General features: G+C 40.3%; 2 protein-coding genes across 2 annotated transcripts in view; one reads left to right on the forward strand and one right to left on the reverse strand.

Annotated features, from left to right (window-relative positions):
• Positions 1 to 19,519, forward strand: part of BTBD7 (BTB domain containing 7) — a 123,175-nt gene that overhangs the window by 32,834 nt on the left and 70,822 nt on the right. The window lies entirely within an intron of this gene.
• On the reverse strand, positions 3,285 to 7,504 carry LOC128594021 (S1 RNA-binding domain-containing protein 1-like). The gene is given in 5 exon segments (XM_053602523.1): positions 3,285 to 3,774; positions 3,776 to 4,305; positions 4,307 to 4,648; positions 4,650 to 5,345; positions 6,540 to 7,504. Coding segments are annotated over 5 exon segments (2,823 nt in total). The 5' UTR covers positions 7,503 to 7,504; the 3' UTR covers positions 3,285 to 3,482.

A 19,519-nucleotide genomic window follows, 5' to 3' on the forward strand; every position in this document is an offset into this window, starting at 1 on the left:
CTATTTAAAACTAGATATAATAAATTTATGTCAAGATCCTAGAAGAGAGGGAGACAGATTTTAGGGAATTGCCTTTTCCCTATATTCCTATAGGTTTAAAAAAATTTTCAATAACAAACGTGTTATTTACATAATAAAATAGAAAAAAATAAAGATTCTGGGGAGAGTGGAGAAGAGAATATTTTGCAAGTATGCTATTTGCGCATTATGATTTATATAATGTTTAAAATTCTTTCAAGACTCAACAGTATAAATTTCAGTGTTTCAAACTCTCTTGTAATAGAAGACAAAAACCTTTCTAAGGAAGAGGAATAAACAGACACCATTGAGATGCTAAAAATTGTGTTGTTTTTTTTTAGGTTTTTAATAAAGATACCAAAATTACATTTTAATTTTTTAAATAGCGAAATTATTGGGAGGGGTTGGAATGGGGAAGAAAAAGCATATTGCTTGACAGCAGTTCATGTGTACTGTCACCAAATAATAGTTTTCTGTTCAGATTAGGTACCACCTTTGAAAATGAAAATGTTCTTAAGGATATAATTTTTCATCAGAAATATAATTAAACATAAAAATAGAGTATTTAGGTATTTAAACCTTGACAAAACCAATGGTCTATATTCTTTGTTCAAAAGAAATGTGTTGGGTGGCACCTGTGGCTCAAGGACTAGGCGCCGGCCCCATATACAGGAGGTGGCAGGTTCAAATCCGGCCCACTAAAAACTGCAAAAAAAAAGAAAAGGAAATGTGTGGGTATGGAGAAAAACATAATTTGGTCAACAATGCAGAGCCCTGTAGCTAATCATCATATTTGAAAATGGCTCTTAACGTATTGTCCAAACTAATTCACATGCTGATGACTGATAGGGTGGAATGTACTGACCCACCCAGGAAGGAGTGAGCCCATGAATGTCCCACCCAGGAAAATGAATGTGCCTGCCCCTCTGACTCTTTATATCAGTGGTTCTCAACCTGTGGGTCGCGACCCTTTTTGTAACAATGAAAATACATCCTGCATATCAGATACTTACATTACAATTCATGACAGAAGCAACATTACAGTTATGAAGTAGCAATGAAAATAATTTTATGGTTGGGGTGGGGAGTCACCACAACATGAGGAACTGTATTTAGAGGGTCACGGCATTAGGAAGATTGAGAACCACTGCTTTATATTCTCATCCACCATAACCCACGTACAGAATTCCTTCCTGATTTCACCCCACCTGTACCCAGCTAGAATAAAGACCACATTGCCCACGCAGAACTGAGACTCCATTTTCCTTTCATCTCACTTCTTGGGATGATTTCTCATCTTTGGATTAACCTCTCCTTTGGTGCTGTGAATCAGATGTGGAAAAGACCCCTTAGGGAGCTAAAATATACCCCCATCGGACCAAACTAAACAGACCCTTGTTCCAACAAGACAAAGGGAAACGAGAAACCTCTCTGACCCTGCCTAGAATTCGTCCATTTAATGGTGAGGTGAGCATTTGTCCATAACTCCTTTTCTGAACTTTTTTAAACTTCTCTTTTTTTCTTTTTTTGCAGTTTTTTTTGGCCAGGGCTGGATTTGAACCTGCCACCTCCGGCATGTGGGGCCGGTGCCCTATTCCTTTGAGCCACAGGCACTTCTCTTCCCATCTTCACTCTTAGGTCTTACTGTTTCCCTCTCCCTCCATTGCTAGGCCTCTCCAGCATTCATATATAGTCTCTGTGCCTTTTTAGACTCCCTTTCCCTCTCCCTGCTGTAGGCTGAAAATTCCGGTGATCCTTGTCTCTTCTGGTCATGGACTGACCTCGGCGAGCCACTCTCGTCCATCCAGTGCCCACGTGGGGGTCTGGATCACTCTTCTCCAGCTAGTGGTCACACACGGAGACCAGGTCCTCTCTGACCTCAGCCCCAGCAACGTCTCACCTTTCTCCTCTCTTCTTCTATTCCTCAAAACTTCTCTTTACATCCTCGCTTTAATCTCATGTATTTTCTACCTCCAGTTTAAATACCCTACATCCAGGCATTTCTCTTGCTCTGAAACGTTCCTTCTCTGTGTTAGTCTTTTTTTTTTTTTTCTTTTTTTTTGAGACAGAGTCTCACTTTATTGCCCTCGGTAGAGTGCTGTGGCGTCACAGCTCACAGCAACATCCAAATCCTGGGCTTAGGCGATTCTTTTGCCTCACCCTCCCAAGTAGCTGGGACTACAGGCGCCCGCCAGAACACCGGCCTATTTTTTTGTTGGAGTTTGGCTGGGGCTGGGTTTGAACCTGCCAACCTTATATGGGGCCGGCGCCCTACCCACTGAGCTACAGGCACTGCCTTCTGTGTTAGTCTTGTGAACCCTCTGAGATTCTCCTTGCTCAAATAACATCAGCTTCCCCCAACCTCCACATCCATATCCTTCCCTTAAACAATACCCCTTCCCAGCTCTCTCCACCACCTCCCACCTGCTTCCCACAGCACTTGGTAGAGGAAGGGTGGACCCAATATCCTGGCCCCAAACTAGGTCCGGCAACACCTTTCCACATTCCATTCTCAGACTACCACAACTGCTATACCCTCTGGCGGGTACAAGAACGGGAATACATCATCAGGTTCATGTCTCTTATGTCTTGGTCTATACCAGTGGTTCTCAACCTTCCTAATGCCTCAACCCTTTAATACGGTTCCTCATGTTGTGGTGACCCCAACCATAAAATTATTTTCGTTGCTACTTCATAACTGTAATTTTGCTGTTACGAATCATAATGTAAATATATGCAGGATGTATTTTCATTGTTACAAATTGAACATAATTAAAGCATAGCGATTAATCACAAAAACAGTATATAATTATATATTGTGAAATATTTCTTTCTTTTTTTTTTTTTCACCAGCCATGAAACTTTATTGTTGGTATCAATATATACATCCTTCTGAGAAATGTTTTGTGCCATTTACTCGATGGTTATGAACAAATCAGAATCACTTTTACTAGTATATTTTTGGTTTGCTTGGCAAGGGAAAATAAAGATTATTGCAAAATTATTAATCAAATCCAAAAGGCCTGGTTAAAAAAAAAATCTATAAAATGGGAGGACTAAACACTACTAGCCCTACCGTGTCAACAAACACTGTGGAATTCAAACCAAGAAGGCAGTTCCATACCAGTTGGTAAGTAGAAGTGAAGCCATCCATTATATAAAATGGAAACAGGATTAAAGACAAATTACAAAACGCAAAAACTAATATTTTGGTCAGAAAACCAGTATTACATAAAGCCATATAGGAATGTCTATTAGTTGTTTTCTTTAAGGGGAAAATAAATCAAACTATTAGTTTCCTATTTATTCAGAAGGAAAAATAAAGAACATGTTTGGAAGATATTTCTGATATTAAGTGAATATTTTCTCATCAACTATCTAAAACTTATAAAAATCTGACTTATCTTTGTCAGCCTTTAATAAAAGGAGGGAACAGAAACAGTGTTTAGTTTTCAGCAGGACACTCACAACACCCGGATGAGGTCCAGAGTAATCCTAGAGCGGGGGATGTCAACACTGAGCACTTGGACCTCCACTTTTTCTCCAGGGCCTAGTCCTAGGCTCCTTCTCTTCTTTGTTTTAGAAAGTTTTGCTTCTGTTACATTTCGTATGGGAATCAGCCCTGATTTCCCCACTCCTATATCCACAAAAATTCCAAACAGAGTGGCATTCTCGACTTTGCCTGTAAGAATTGCCCCAACTTGCAGATCTTCCAAGCACACTATGCTTCTCTTGAAATCTGGCTTATCAAAATCTCATTGCTATGTCACATGATTCTGGATGAATACAAGTTTGGTCCAAAGGATTTGGCTTTAGTGAAACATTCACTGTAGTTTTGCGCTTCTTTTTGCTCTGCTTCTCATTTGTGACCTCAACACCTGCTGAAGACGTCACAGCAACTCCTTGAATTTGGTCTGAAGGCTCACTTTGCTCACTACTGCAAAATGTTCGGATATAATCTTGGTTAATTCTGATGAAGCCTGCACACTGCTGGAAGGATTTTGGACCCATCCCTTTCACTTTCTTCAGCTGCTCTCGGTTGATGAAGGGCCCATTTTTCTCTCGCCATTCAATGATATTTTTGGCCCTGTTGGCATTAAGTCCTGCGATATGCCTTAACAAAACTTCTGAACAGATGTTAATATCCACTCCCACAAAGCTGACACATTCTTCTACAACACTGTCCAGTGTTGCCTTAAGTAAAGTCTGAGATACATCATGCTGATACATTCCAACTCCAATGTGCTTGGGCTCAATTTTCACTAGCTCAGCTAATGGATCTTGTACCACGCCTTGCTATGGAAACTGCACTTCTCAAATTAGGGTCCAGCCCTGGCATCTCTTTGATAGCTTCAGGGCTGACACTGTAGATTGATGCTCCTGCTTCGCTGACAATACAGTAAACAACATCCAGTGGCGCAAAGTAATTTTTCATTATCAGGTCGGCAAAGTAAGCTTCTGTTTCCCGGCAAGCAGTTCCATTTCCAATCACCACTGTACTGCAGTTGTAATCCAGCAAAAGCTTCTTTATTTTCTCTGCCTCTTGGAAGCCTTGTCCACAATGCAAGTAAACCACATCAGTATGAAGTATTTGACTGGGAGAAGAAATTATAGCTAATTTGCAACCATTGTTTATAACCAGGATCCACTCCCATTAAGGTGCGTCCTGGTACAGGGCTTGTTAAGAGGAGCTGACGAAGGTTGCGTCCAAACATCATTACTGATTCTTTCTCTGCATCTGATGTTAGTTTGGCTCTAAACTCTCTACAGAGAAGAGGATAAATAAGGCGTTTAAAGGAATCATCTAGTGAATTATTTAAGATCTGCATTAACTCCGGCCTTGCAAAGCCACATTGTCTCCACCTATTTTGGATGTACCACCTACAGAATTCACTCTTGACTCCATCGGGAATGTTGATTTTAACTGTCAGGATCTTCAAATTTTCTCCACGGTTAATTGCCAGAATCTGATGATGTTGGATGTTTCTTATGTTGCATGAAAAATTCTGGTAGAGAAGAAACTTATCGACATCTTTCTCATTTACCTTTGTGGAGGACACTTTTGCCAGAGATGACTGGATACAAACACCTCTACTTTGGCATAATTGTCGAATAAAATCAAGCGTCTCTTTGTCTTTAGCAATCATGTCTGCTAAAATATGCTGCACTCCTACTTCAATATCCTGGAGTGACGAAAGCCCTTTAACACCAGGTTTAATGTGAGACAGCAGATTGAGCTGCCCTGGATTCTCAAGTAGTGTCTTGGCTGCTCCTTCTAATCCCAACTGTTTTGCTCTCTGTGCTTTGGTGCCTTTGCTCCCAGTTTTTTTTTTTTTTTTTTTTTGCCGTTTATTTATTTATTTATTTATTTTTATTTATTTATTTATTTTTTTTTTTTTTCTTTTTTTTTTTATTGTTGGGGATTCATTGAGGGTACAATAAGCCAGTTACACTGATTGCAATTGTTAGGTAAAGTCCCTCTTGCAATCATGTCTTGCCCCCATAAAGTGTGACACACACCAAGGCCCCACCCTCCTCCCTCCATCCCTCTTTCTGCTTCCCCCCCCCATAAACTTAATTGTCATTAATTGTCCTCATATCAAGATTGAGTACATAGGATTCATGCTTCTCCATTTTTGTGATGCTTTACTAAGAATAATGTCTTCCACTTCCATCCAGGTTAATACGAAGGATGTAAAGTCTCCATTTTTTTTAATAGCTGAATAGTATTCCATGGTATACATATACCACAGCTTGTTAATCCATTCCTGGGTTGGTGGGCATTTAGGCTGTTTCCACATTTTGGCAATGGTAAATTGAGCTGCAATAAACAGTCTAGTACAAGTGTCCTTATGATAAAAGGATTTTTTTCCTTCTGGGTAGATGCCCAGTAATGGGATTGCAGGATCAAATGGGAGGTCTAGGTTGAGTGCTTTGAGGTTTCTCCATACTTCCTTCCAGAAAGGTTGTACTAGTTTGCAGTCCCACCAGCAGTGTAAAAGTGTTCCCTTCTCTCCACATCCACGCCAGCATCTGCAGTTTTGAGATTTTGTGATGTGGGCCATTCTCACTGGGGTTAGATGATATCTCAGGGTTGTTTTGATTTGCATTTCTCTAATATATAGAGATGATGAACATTTTTTCATGTGTTTGTTAGCCATTCGTCTGTCATCTTTAGAGAAAGTTCTATTCATGTCTCTTGCCCATTGATATAAGGGATTGTTGGCTTTTTTCCTGTGGATTAATTTGAGTTCTCTATAGATCCTGGTTATCAAGCTTTTGTCTGATTGAAAATATGCAAATATCCTTTCCCATTGTGTAGGTTGTCTCTTTGCTTTGGTTATTGTGTCCTTAGCTGTACAGAAGCTTTTCAGTTTAATGAAGTCCCATTTGTTTATTTTTGTTGTTGTTGCAATTGCCATGGCAGTCTTCTTCATGAAGTCTTTCCCCAGGCCAATATCTTCCAGTGTTTTTCCTATGCTTTCTTGGAGGATTTTTATTGTTTCATGCCTTAAATTTTTATATGGAGCAGACACATGTTCTAATTCTTCAAAAGTTTTACAGGTCAGCAAAGCTTTTAACAAGTACTCAGACATCTTCCCCTCCTTCTTTATTTTCCGGATTGTACTATGAACCTTCTTTGCAACAGCCCGTAGCTCTTCCAGTGTTTGTCGAACTTCTCTCAAAGCATCAGCATCAAGATTATTAATCAGCTCTTTTCGATACCGTATAATGAAGGGAATTGTGTTATCGTCATTAAAGAGACGAATGATATTGGCACAAACCCAAATTTGAGTGTTAGTTCTCTCAGATAAAACCTGTACTATATCCCAGTGCATTTGGATCTCTTCTCTAATATTATAGGCATCTGCTGGAGCCCTGACAGGCTGCCCCCGAGGATACCTTTCAGTCTTCATTATCTTAAAAGAGGACGGAACAAATGTAAAGTCATCATCCTTCTTTTCCTTCTTGCATGTACTTTGCCACATGGTGCTTGTGGATGGTGTCTCTGTACTGGTATTCCCACCCTCTAAGCTTCCAATTTTGCTCGTTTCTTCTTCAATTTTCAGCTTTTTAGTCCTTTACGCTGAAAGTGGCTCAGCTGACTTTTTCCGTTTTGTCTTCACTGTTTTTAGTGTCTGTACAGTATCTGATTTATTTTTTCTGTCTTCCAGATCAACATCAGCAATAGCCACAGAGCTATTCAGCTCCTCTTTGACAGCAATGCCTTCTGAGCCATCACTCATCTGTGGCATATTCTTCACCCGAGATACCCTCTTTGGTTTAGATTCCTTGGGAGCAGGCTGCTTACGGGTTCTAGGAACTTGCTTTTGGGGCTCCCAGGCACTATCTTCCTTGTCATCTTCAGAGGCAGATGATCCCATATTAAACCAATATTCTTACAACTCAGAGAAGAAAGGAAATCCATCTTTCAATACTGTAGTCTGAACCTGTACTTTTGCTCTTCTTGGCAATGATGACATCTTCCCGCCGGGCTCGTCAGAAGACACGGGATTCTGTCGAAATATTTATTTCTAATTACAAATAAATGAAATTTTGTCTTGAAGCATGGTGTAGCATGGGTAACGGTCTTAATATAACAACAGTAAACTACATTGCTACATTTTGCGACAGTATGCATAAAAAGCCAATGTCAGGCGAAGGTTGAAAGTGCTTCTTTCTCACCAGATCCGAAATTCTCAGGGCAGTCTTTGCAAGAGCACAATGAAGATCACCTTCCACAACAAGTCTACTTTTGTATTTAGACTTCATAACCAACAAGCTGGAAAACCCTGTTTCACAAAGATGTGTTACTGGCATTGTAGAGAATCAGTTCTCGCTGCATCGCTGTTAATAAATTCAATGAACTCCTCTTGTGCTGTCTCAGGAACATCTTCACCTTTGATTGTGAATGGGCTTCTGGCAAGTGCAAATGGAGTGTCAGGTAGATTTGGAAAGAATGATGAAGTTTCATCTGTAAGCATGTGCAAGTGTTCTTTCACAGAAATTATCATTGTAACCCTTTTGTCTGGTTCAATGTCATGTTCCTCAAAGAAAGCAGATAAGGTAGGCAACATGTAAATTTTATTTTCATCCAGTTTTTTTTGCCAAAGCTAAAGTTTCATTTGGAATGATCGGATCTTTTCGGACAAATCAAGGCATGTTGCATTTGGTCCTTACAGTGATAAATTTAACTTATTCAAGATGGCAAAGATGTCAACCAAGTAAGCTGTTTTCTGCAGTTCACTTTTATCGCTGAAAAGTGCTTCGAACTGCGGTCTTGCTTTCTGATTAAAAAATGTTTTGAGTTCATCACGAAGCTCAAAAACACATTTTAAAACTTTGCCTCTCGACAACCTTCTCTCTTCAGTGTGAAATAGCAGAGCATTGTTCAGTGCATCCAACTCACTGCACAGTTGCGAAAATAGTCAACTGTTTAAAGTGTTAGCCTTTCCAAAATTGACAGAACTTATGACGCTTTTTATTAATTCTTGTAACTCTTGTGGCAGCATCTTCATTGCTAATATTTGCTAATGAATCATACAGTGAGTTCTAATGACTTTTGGTAACTCACTCAGCACCAAACCTTGAAATCCAGATCAACATCCTAGCACATAGCTGGAGCATCATCTGTGCAAACACCACAAACCTTTTCCCAAAAGATCTTACGCTCTTTCAGAAATAAACCAACCGTGTCGAATACATCATGTGCAGTAGTTGTTGTTTCAAGAGGTTTGCAAAAATGAAACTCATCTTTAAAGTCGCCATCATTAATATACCTCACATAAACCAGTAACTGTGAACAGTTTGCAGTGTCTGTAGATTGATCAAGTTGGATGCTAAATATTGGAAGTGGAGCAGATTTAATTTCTTCGATTACCTGATCAAGCATATCAGCAGACATGTCATCTATTCTTCTGCAGACAGTGTCATTAGATAAGGAAATTGCACTCAATTTCATAACAAATTCGTCTCCAATCACAACTCTAACAATGTCTTTGGCCGCTGGCAACAGTAAATCCTCAGCAATGATGTGAGGTTTCATAGCTCTGGCGATTCTGAGTGCCACCAAATATGAAGCTTCAATGGCTGCTACGTTTTGTTTGTGGTACTTGCCACCAGTGTCAAGTCTGGCTTTCTTGAGTCCATCTTTGCTTCTAAAATAGTTGGTATCCTTGCCAGCAAAGCTCAGATGCTTGCTATCAAAATGGCATTTTGGTTTGTTCAGCTTCATAGATTTGGCTTATAGAACTTCACAACAATTAACACATTGCGGTTTCTCAATTCCTGCTGTAATTATTGAGGTAAAACCATACTGTAAAAAATCCTAACTATATTTTCTTTTCTTAACATTCTTCTCTACACGATCCATTGTCATGGGATGGTTTGCTAATAAAAATAATATACAACAATAGCTTTAATAATAGAAAAGATATACAAGGCATAGTTCAGTCAATACAGTTCATTAAGGTTTCCTATGACTTAACCATTCTCTGTGTTTTTTTTTTTTTTTTTACATGCCTGTTACTATCACAAGGAGGCAGTATTCACATTAACCACAGCTGAATATAAAAAGACGGGTCAGCATCCAGATTAAGTTCCCAGGGCACAGATTTTTTTTTTTGCAGCAGCAGTTCATGATTTTACAGTATATGATTTTACATTTACCCAATAATTATAATTTGTGAAGTATCGTTTTACCTCCAATACTGCTGCTTTCTACACAGTAGCTGCTCTCTACACGTGTGTGACTGGTCCACATAAGTACATTATGGCGCCAACCCTGTCACATACACCTGTATTGTACAGGGTGTATGTGTTGGGGTTGGCAGATGATGTCATCACGCCAGGTACTTGTATATGGGCATATCTGCATATAGGTGAACCCGCCTGGAGACAGAAGAGCAGTGTTTCATTCCTAAGACCATTGGAAATACGTGTTTTCTGATGGTCTTAGGCAACTCCTGTGAAAGGGTTGTTAGACCCCCCCCCCCAAAAGGGGTTGCGACCCACAGGTTGAGAACCGCTGGTCTACACCCAATATCTAGAAAGAAAGAAAAAAATTCTCAGGGCCCTCACACCTCCCAGCGAGGTCTCATTAACCTGGATTTTTAAGGTCTTTAACAACCGAGAAAAAACTTCTAAACAATAGCATCTCTCAGAACTCCAGTTATTGGATTCCACCATTAGACAAAACCTGGTTACTTCTTAGAAGGAGCACTCTGGAGGGAACAAGATCTCCCCCCAGACCATTGTTTTCAGTGCAGTGAACCAGGCCACTGGGCAAGGCAGTGCCCAAATCCAAACCCTTCCCTCAAACTGTGTCCAGCCTGTGGAGGTCTGCACTGGAAGTCTGTGACTACCCAGGTCTTCCTGAAGATCTGGTTTGCAGTCACTCCCTGGACTTAGCAAAATTTCCCGACCTCTTGGGCTAAGCTGCTGAAAACTGATGATCCCCAGAAAATTGGAGTACGCTGTAGACAACTCTGGGTATTTTTTGTTAATGAAAGGTAAGCCAATCTCTTCTCTGATAGACTCAGAGGCCAGGCGCAGTGGCTCACACCTGTAATCCTAGCCTCCCCCAATTTAACCTGCTTCAAGTAGACTTTATAAAGCCTGACCTCTGTTCACGCAACTCAAATTTTCCCTTATCTACTTCCTACTATACCCCTCTGGGTCCTTATTTAAATCATGGCCTCCTTGGTTATTGTTTATGATAGCGCCACTAATTATAATCTTTCTAGTTCTCAATTCAGTAATCCTCTGTTTCATCTCCCAATTTATTGACCAGGCAGTCACCCGAAAACAGCCACTCATATCCTCGCCCTATATGGATACCAACCACTTCAGACCGAAGACCTACAAATGTACCTGTAAACATCATCCCCCCCCCCCCCAACTCTCCTCCCATTCTCTTTACGGGCAGTCCATGCAGTCCCTCATCCTGCAGGAAGCAAGCAGTCCCAGAGACTCCACGTCCATCACCCTGCCTCCTTATAATACCCTAAAAAGACAGGGGTGATAGGGTCTAATATACTGACCCACTCAGGTAGAACTGACCCACCCAAATAATATTGACCTGCCCAGGAAGGAGTGAGCCCTTGAATGTCCCACCCAGAAAAATGAATGTGCCAGTTTTTGCCCCTCTGACCCTTTAAATTTCCATCCGCCATAACCTGTATGTGGAATTCCTTCCTAATTTCACCCTACCTACACTCAAGTAGAAGGACTCAAGATCACATTGCCCACACAGAACTGAGACTCTGCTTTCCTTTTGTCTCATTTCTCAGAATGATCTCTCATCTTTGGGTTTTTAACCTCTCAATGACTACATAGTTCACCTTCATTTTCTGGGGTTTTTTGCCTACTCTAAATATTTGCCATATCTCTTCTTGGATAACCTTAAATATTGATACACCTACATTACTTTACTTTTAATGTAAAGTAATATTTAATATATTACTTTAAATAATATGTATTTCGGCTTGGTGCCTATAGCACAGTGGTTATGGTGCTGGCCATGTGCACCGAGGCTGGCAGGTTCAAACCTGACCCGGGCCAGCTAAACAACAATGACAACTGCAACAAAAAGATAGCCAGGCATTGTGGGGCAGCGCCTGTAGCCCCAGCTACTTGGAAGGCTGAGGCAAGAGAGTCACTTAAGCCTAAGAGTTTGAGGTTGCTGTGAGCCGTGAAGCCACAGCACTCTCTACAGGGTGACAAAGTGAGAGTCTGTCTCAAAAAAAAAAAAAAGGAAAAGATAGAAAGTATGTATTTCAATAAATAAGAATGCCTATAGTTTTCAATTTTAGAATTTAATATAAATTTAATTTTCATAAATGAGAAAATAGCTACATTTAAGTTATTTCTCAATGAGTGTCTCTTTTAATGATTTCTTCACTGGTTTGGATTTTCTTACCCTACATAAAAGTGATGATCTGTGAGACTTCCCTAGTTAACTATTCCTAGGTTGTTCATGAAAATCATGTGAAACAGGGCGGTGCCTGTGGCTCAAAGGAGTAGGGTGCCAGCCCCATATACTGGAGGTGGTGTGTTTAAACCTAGCCCTGGCCAAAAACTGCAAAAAAAGAAAAAAAAATCATTTGAAACAAATCCTAGGGCTTGGTGCCTGTAGCTCAGTGGTTAGACCGCTGGCCACATGCACCAGGGCTGGTGGGTTTGAACCAAACAAATGACAACAACAACAAAAATAGCTGGTTATTGTGGTGGGCACCTGTAGTCCCAGCTATAAGGGAGGCTGAGGCAAGAGAATCGCTTGAGCCCAAGAGTTTGAGGTTGCTGTGAGCTATGATGCCATAGTACTCTACAGAGGATGACACAGTGAGACTCTGTCCCAAATCCTAGCACTCTGGGAGGCCGAGGCAGATGGATTGTCTGAACTCACAGTTCAAGACCAGCCTTAGTCAGAGCGAGACCCCATCTCTAAAAAAAAAAATAGCTGGGTTTTGTGGCAGCACCTGTAGTCCCAGCTACTTGGGAGGCTGAGGCAAGAGATCGCTTAAGCCTAAGAATTTGAGGTTGCTGTGAGCTGTGAAACCACACCACTCTACTGAGAGTACAAAAAGAAAATTATTTGAAACAGCTAAGAGGCAACACATTTTAGACTATACTAAATATGCATTTATTTATTATTATTTTTTAGACTGAGTTTCACTATGTCGCCCTCAGTAGAGTGTTTTGGCATCACAGCTCACAGCAACCTCAAACTCTTAGGCTTAAGCAATTCTCTTGCCTTAGCCTCCCAAGTAGCTGGGACTACAGGCACCCACCACAATGCCTGGCTGTTTTCTTTTTTTTCTTTCTTTTTCTTTTTTTGTAGAGACAGAGTCTCACTGTACCGCCCTCGGGTAGAGTGCCGTGGCATCACACGGCTCACAGCAACCTCTTAACTCTTGGGCTTACGCGATTCTCTTGCCTCAGCCTCCCGAGCAGCTGGGACTACAGGCGCCCGCCACAACGCCCGGCTATTTTTTTGTTGCAGTTTGGCCGGGGCTGGGTTTGAACCCGTCACCCTCGGCATATGGGGCTGGCGCCCTACTCACTGAGCCACAGGCGCCGCCCTGCCTGGCTGTTTTCTTGTTGCAGTTGTCATTGTTGTTTAGCTTGCCAGGGCCAGGCTCGAACCCACCAGCCTCACTACATGTGGCTGGCGCTGTAACCACTGTGCTACGGGCACCAAACCTAAATATGCATTTATAATTGATATTTAAGAAATATTTTATAACCTGATATACCAAGAAAATACTAAGAGTACTGCGTATAGCTTCATTTTTAAAAAAAAGACAGTCAAGGGGGGAGGATGTGACGGATGGAGGGCGGGCATAAGGCAGGATCTCGCCTAATTGCGTATTGTGAGGGTGTATAACACGCCCCCTGGTGAGGAGCTCTTCTACAAATGGAACTTTACCCTGGAAGTGAGAACAGTGTAACCTAAATATTATACCCTCATATTAATTTGAATAAAGTTTAAAGAAAAAAGTCAATCAAAAGTTCGGTTACCTCCCCCCACCAAATTAAACTGAATCTTTTCACTAGAGGCAAAGTTCTAAGGAACCACAGTCACCTCCCCGTTTCTCTTTATTCTTTCTCATTTTCTAGTTTGAAAAATTCGTATGGTTACACTTAAAAGAATGTTGCATAGATTAGTGGGATGTGATGTACTTTTATATTCTTTTTAAAATGTATTTAATAGAGGAGAAACTATTAGCAGAGGACTGACAGCTGTTTTGAATTATAATATATTAGAAAAAGCCCGCATGGGCTTAATAAGATTCTCCTAAGAAGCTCTAACAAGTAATCTTCATTTGCAATAATGCAATGGAATTTTACAGAAAAGTCCCTATTTAAAAGATATCATCATTTAATATGAATACAAATGTTTTCAGACTTGACCTTTTTTGGTGAGGGGTAAGGAAAAATACTATTCTTACACATAATTTTGAGCTACTAACTACAGGTTCACATTCTCTTATTTATAATTTGAAATCCTAAATGTTCTGAAAATTGTTTGGGGTAGTGATGACAAACACTAACATGACCTGAATTCATTCAGAAGCAAAACCTGACCTAAACTAACATAGCTTAGTCTAAATATATAATATATCATACTGAAAAAATTAATTTGATTATTGAGTGCTCTGCCACATCTCACTAGAGATGTTTATACAGTAAATGTTTAGTGTACCGTATTAATTTCTTTAAGAAAAGAAGTAAATTGTAGAGCATTTCTGACTCCAAAGATTTCTGTTTGATAAGGAATTGTGAACCTGTATACTTAACATTCTTTAATTGATACTTTAATGATGAGCATTAAATACATATTTTATTTCTAGAGTGTAGATTGAGAGATAATGTAGTACATAATCACTCTATAATAGTTTAATTCTATAGATAAAATTTAATTTATCAAAAATACGGGAGGCCAGCATGGCATAGTGGCTCATGCCTGTAATCCTAGCACGCTGGGAGGCTGAGGCAAGTAGATTGCTTGAGCTCAGAAGTTCAAGATCAGCCTGAGCAAGAATGAATCCCTATCTCTACTAAAAATAGAAAAATTAGTCAGGTGTGGTGGTGCACACCTGTAGTCCCAGATACTTGGAGGCTGAGGTGGAAGGATCATTTGAGCCCAGGACTTTGAGATTGCTCTCAGCTATGATGACCCATAGCATCTACCCAGGGCATTGAAATGAGACTCTATCTAAAAAAAAAAAGAGAGAGAGAGATTATGTAAAAGGTAGATTAAGCTCACTTACTATGTACAGATACCAACTAAAAACATCTTACTTAAAATTAGTAATACATTATTTAAAATGCTGAGGGAGAGATACGAGTAGGAAGTTACTATTGCTTTGTAGTAGGGAACTAACATCAAAGTATAAGTAAAGTTACCACTGGGGCAGGCAGACTAGGATAGACAATGTGAGAATAAAATGACAACTCATGTAGAAGCTCTTCTTTGTAAAGGGCTGGGCACAGTGGCTCTCACTTGTAATCCCAGCACTCTGGGAGGCTAAGGCAGGTGGATTTCTGAGCAAGAAAGAGACTCCATCTCTAAAAAAATAGCCGGGTGTTGTGGCAGGCACCTGTAGTCCCAGCTACTTGGGAGGCTGAGGTAAGAGAATCACTTGAGCCTAAGAGTTTGAGGCTGCTGTGAGCTATGACAGCACAGCACTCAAACCCGGGTGACTGAGACTGTCTTAAAATTTAAGAGAAAAGCTCTTTGTAAACTATATACCCTTGTTCTGATGTAAGATACTCCCACTATTGTCATTAAAAGAACTTTAGAGTCAATGTTAAGAAAAAGAGATGTTATTGCTGTTTTGTTTTAATGTTGTTGTGTTTCTTCCCTTTTTTATTATAGTTCTGTGACAGTAAATACATTCACATTGTTGTGCAACTATCACCATCTATCTCCACAATGTTTTCATTTTTCCCACCTGAAACTTTGTGCTCATTAAACACTAATTCCCCAGCTTGTGGCAGCCATCATTCTACTTTTTGTCTCTATGAATTTGACTACTCAAGGTAGTTCATATAAGTGAAATCAAACTGTTTGTTCTTCAGGTTTATACATGTTTTAGTATGTGTCAGAATTTCTTTTCTTCTTAAGGCTGAATAATATTCCATTCTAAGTACACACCACACTTTGTCTATCCATTCATCTGTTGATGGACGTTTGAGTAATATCCGCCTTTTGGGTATTGTGAATAATGTTGCTTTGAACATGGGTTCAAATGCCTGTTTTGAGTCCCTGTTTTTACAGTTTTTGGTATATACTCACAGGTAGAATTGATAATTTTTTTTTTTTTTTTTATTAAATCACAGCTGTGTGCATTAATGGGATCATGGGGGACCATACACTGGATTTTTTTTTTTTTTTTTTTTGTAGAGACAGAATCTCACTTTACCGCCTTCAATAGAGTGCCATGATGTCACAGGACTCACAGCAACCTCTAGCTCTTGGGCTTCAGCGATTCTCCTGCCTCAGCCTCCCGAGCAGCTGGGACTACAGGCGCCTGCTACAACACCCGGCTAATTTTTGGTTGCAGTTCAGCCGGGGGCTGGGTTTGAACCCGCCACCCTCGGTATATGGGGCCGGCGCCCTACTCACTGAGCCACAGGTGCCACCCGCATACTCTGGTTTTATAGACCATTTGACATATTTTCATCACACTGGTTAACATAGCCTTCCTGGCGTTTTCTTAGTTACTGTGTTAAGACATTTATATTCTGCATTTACTAAGTTTCACATGTACCCTTGTAAGATGCACCATAGGTATAATCCCTAGAATCGATAATTCTGTGTTTAATTTTTGAGGAGGCAAGTGTTTTTCTTAAAAATATAATTACTTTTATATTTACACTCACCTGTAGTCCCACCAACTCAAGAGGCTGAAGTAACATACAGCTTGAGCTATATGTACACTGTGATACATAAATCTTTTTTCTAGGAAATCATTATTTTTCCCCCTCCAAGGATTCACATGATTTTTTAATCACACTCATTTAAGGGGCTTAGATTATAAACTAGAAATGTGGATCCCAAGAAACGGTTTTTAGATTGAAAAGCTTAAAGAATGATGATGAGCAAGTCTTTCTTTACTAAATATTTATTTATTTATTTATTTAGAGACAGAGTCTCACTATGTCGCCCTCGGTAGAGTGCCATGGCATCACAGCTCCAAGCAACCTCAAACTCTTGGGCTTAAGCGATTCTCTTGCCTCAGCCTCCCAAGTAGCTGGGACTACAGGTACCCGCCACAAAGCCTGGCTATTTTTTTGTTGCAGTTGTTGTTGTTTAGCTGGCCTGGGTTGGGTTCGAACCCACTAGCCTCAGTGCATGTGGCTGGCACTGTAACCACTGTGCTGTGGGCGCCAAGCCTAAATATTTATTTTTTAAAAACAGATTTCATTCAACAGTTTTCAATTTAATGCCTCCTTAAGTTCCAGGAACTGTGTTATGTGGTAAGGGATCAGTGTTGAATAAATGAAGTTCTGGTCTTCATGAATTTATGTTGCAGTGTATGAGACAAGCCAACAAGTGTATAATTTCAAGTGGTAAAAAAGTACTTAAAAAAAATAAACTAAAGAAAGGGGATAGAGAATGATAGGATGGAATTTTATTTTATATAGTATAATTAGGGATCATTAGCTCGCTCTGAGGGGGTGGTATTTGACCAAAGACTCGAAGCATCTGAAGATGTTTTGGAAGAGTATCCCAGCAAAGGGAATATAAATAGTCCCTGAGGTAGGAGCAAGGAATGCTTTTTAAGGAGGCAACTCAGGAATCAAATGATAGCCTTTCTATCTCACTTAGTACCCATCTGAGAAAATGAATTGGTTTGAGATAGCTCATTAGAAAGAAAAGTACAGGAAAACTAAAGAGAAAAAAATGTTAGGGATAATTTATTTGTATATTCTGTTAATTGAAAGGGGTTCGGCAGTGCACCCAGAGACAAGACTGGGAGAGATTCAGGCCAAGTTTAATGAAAGGGGATAGAGACCCACCTGGGCAAAGATGGTGACTGCACCAAAGGTGATTGGAGATTTCTTTTTATATTAGGCAAAGGGGGAGGAAGATTCCACAGCTTGCTGGAAGGTTCTGTATGGCTAGGTTATTTATAGCAGAACTCTTGGAGTACAGCCATGTGGGCCTTTTGTTCTAGGAGGAGAGGAGGAAATAAAAGGGTTTAGGCCCCCAACATTAATGATACTAAAAAATATATTTGTGGGATAGGAGGTGCTGGTAAGGTATTACTGCTGATAAGACATTCTAATAATGATCACCACATAGAAAATGTATCTTCTGCTGGCTCCCGCTCTCACAGCCATTGCAGTACATTGAGCTCCATAGAGACAGTGCTGGGACAAGTGAGAGCCGGACGCGCACTGGGCGACTCTGTGCCTCGCTGAGGAAACATAACTAAACATGGGCCTTTAAAGGAGATCCTAAGACGCCGAGAGGCAAAATGTCATCATAGGCATTCTTTGTGCAAACTTGTCGGGAGGAGCACAAGAAGAAGCACCCAGATGCTTCAGTCAACTTCTCAGAGTTTTCTAAGAAGTGCTCAGAGAGGTGGAAGACCATGTCTGATCTGCTAAAGAGAAAGGAAAATTAGAAGATACGGCAAAGGCAGACAAGGCCTGTTATGAAAGAGAAATGAAAACCTACATCCCTCCTAAAGGGGAAACAAAAAAGTTCAATGATCCCGATGCACCCAAGAGGCCTCCTTCGGCCTTTTTCTTGTTCTGTTCTGAGTATTGCCCAAAAATCAAAGGAGAACATCCCAGCCTGTCCATTGGTGATGTTGCAAAGAAGCTGGGGGAGATGTGGAATGACACTGCTGCGGATGACAAGCAGCCTGGTGAAAAGAAGGCTGCAAAGCTGGAGGAAAAATACGAAAAGGATATTGCTGCATACCGAGCTAAAGGAAAGCCTGATGCAGCGAAAAAGGCAGTCATCAAGGCTGAAAACAGCAAGAAAAAGAAGGAAGAGGAGGAAGATGAAGAGGATGAAGATGAGGGAGATGAAGAAGAACATGATGATAAGTTGGTTCTAGTGCAGTTTTTTTTTCTTGTCTATAAAGCATTTAACCCCCCTGTACACAACTCACTCCTTTTAAAGAAAAAAAATTGTAAAAAAAAAAAAAAGGAAAATGTATCTTCTTCCTTTGAGGTGCTGTCTTGGTAGATTGACATGTGGGGTAACCCAATGGGTAGATTTTCTTCTGTGCAAAAAGACAATGTATTGGGCACTGTGGCTCACACCTGTAATCCTAGCACTCTGGGAGGCTGAGGCAGGTGGAACACCTGAGCTCAGGAGTTCAAGGCCAGCCTAAGCAAGAGCAAAACCCTGTCTCTAAAAATAACCAGGCGTTGTGGTGGGTGCCTGTAATCCTAGCACTCTGGGAGGCCAAAGCAGGTGGATTGTTTGAGCTTAGGAGTTCCAGACCAGCCTGAGCAAGAGCAAGACTCCGTCTCTAAAAATAGCCAGATGTTGTAGTGAGTGCCTATATTCCCAGCTACTCTGGAGGCTGAGGTGAAAGGATCATTTGGCTCCAAAAGTTTGAGTTTGCTGTGAGCTGTGACACCAGAGCACTCTTCTGAGGACAACAATGTGAGACTCTGTCTCAAAAAAATAAAAAAGAAGAATGAGACAACTGATAAATGAATGTTTAATAACTTCTTACTGATATTGTATATGAGGTCTGATATATATATTGATATATATTAATATTATATATATTAAGTTCATGAACTCATCCTATAAAAAGTGTTACATACCTCATTGCCGAATATCACTATAGTTACCTTTGAAGTACTCCCTTTGGGAAGCTATGCATGGATGCCAATGCCTAATCCACCTTCAAAGCAGTTTTGGAGCTCCTTTTCTGGAATGACCCTCAAAGCTGTTGTTATATTGATGTCCTGAATGTCATCAAAATATCTACCTTTTGATATTTCCTTTATCAAAAAAAGT

This window comes from Nycticebus coucang, chromosome 9 (genome assembly GCF_027406575.1).
Source record: "Nycticebus coucang isolate mNycCou1 chromosome 9, mNycCou1.pri, whole genome shotgun sequence".
Lineage (NCBI taxonomy): Eukaryota > Metazoa > Chordata > Mammalia > Primates > Lorisidae > Nycticebus > Nycticebus coucang.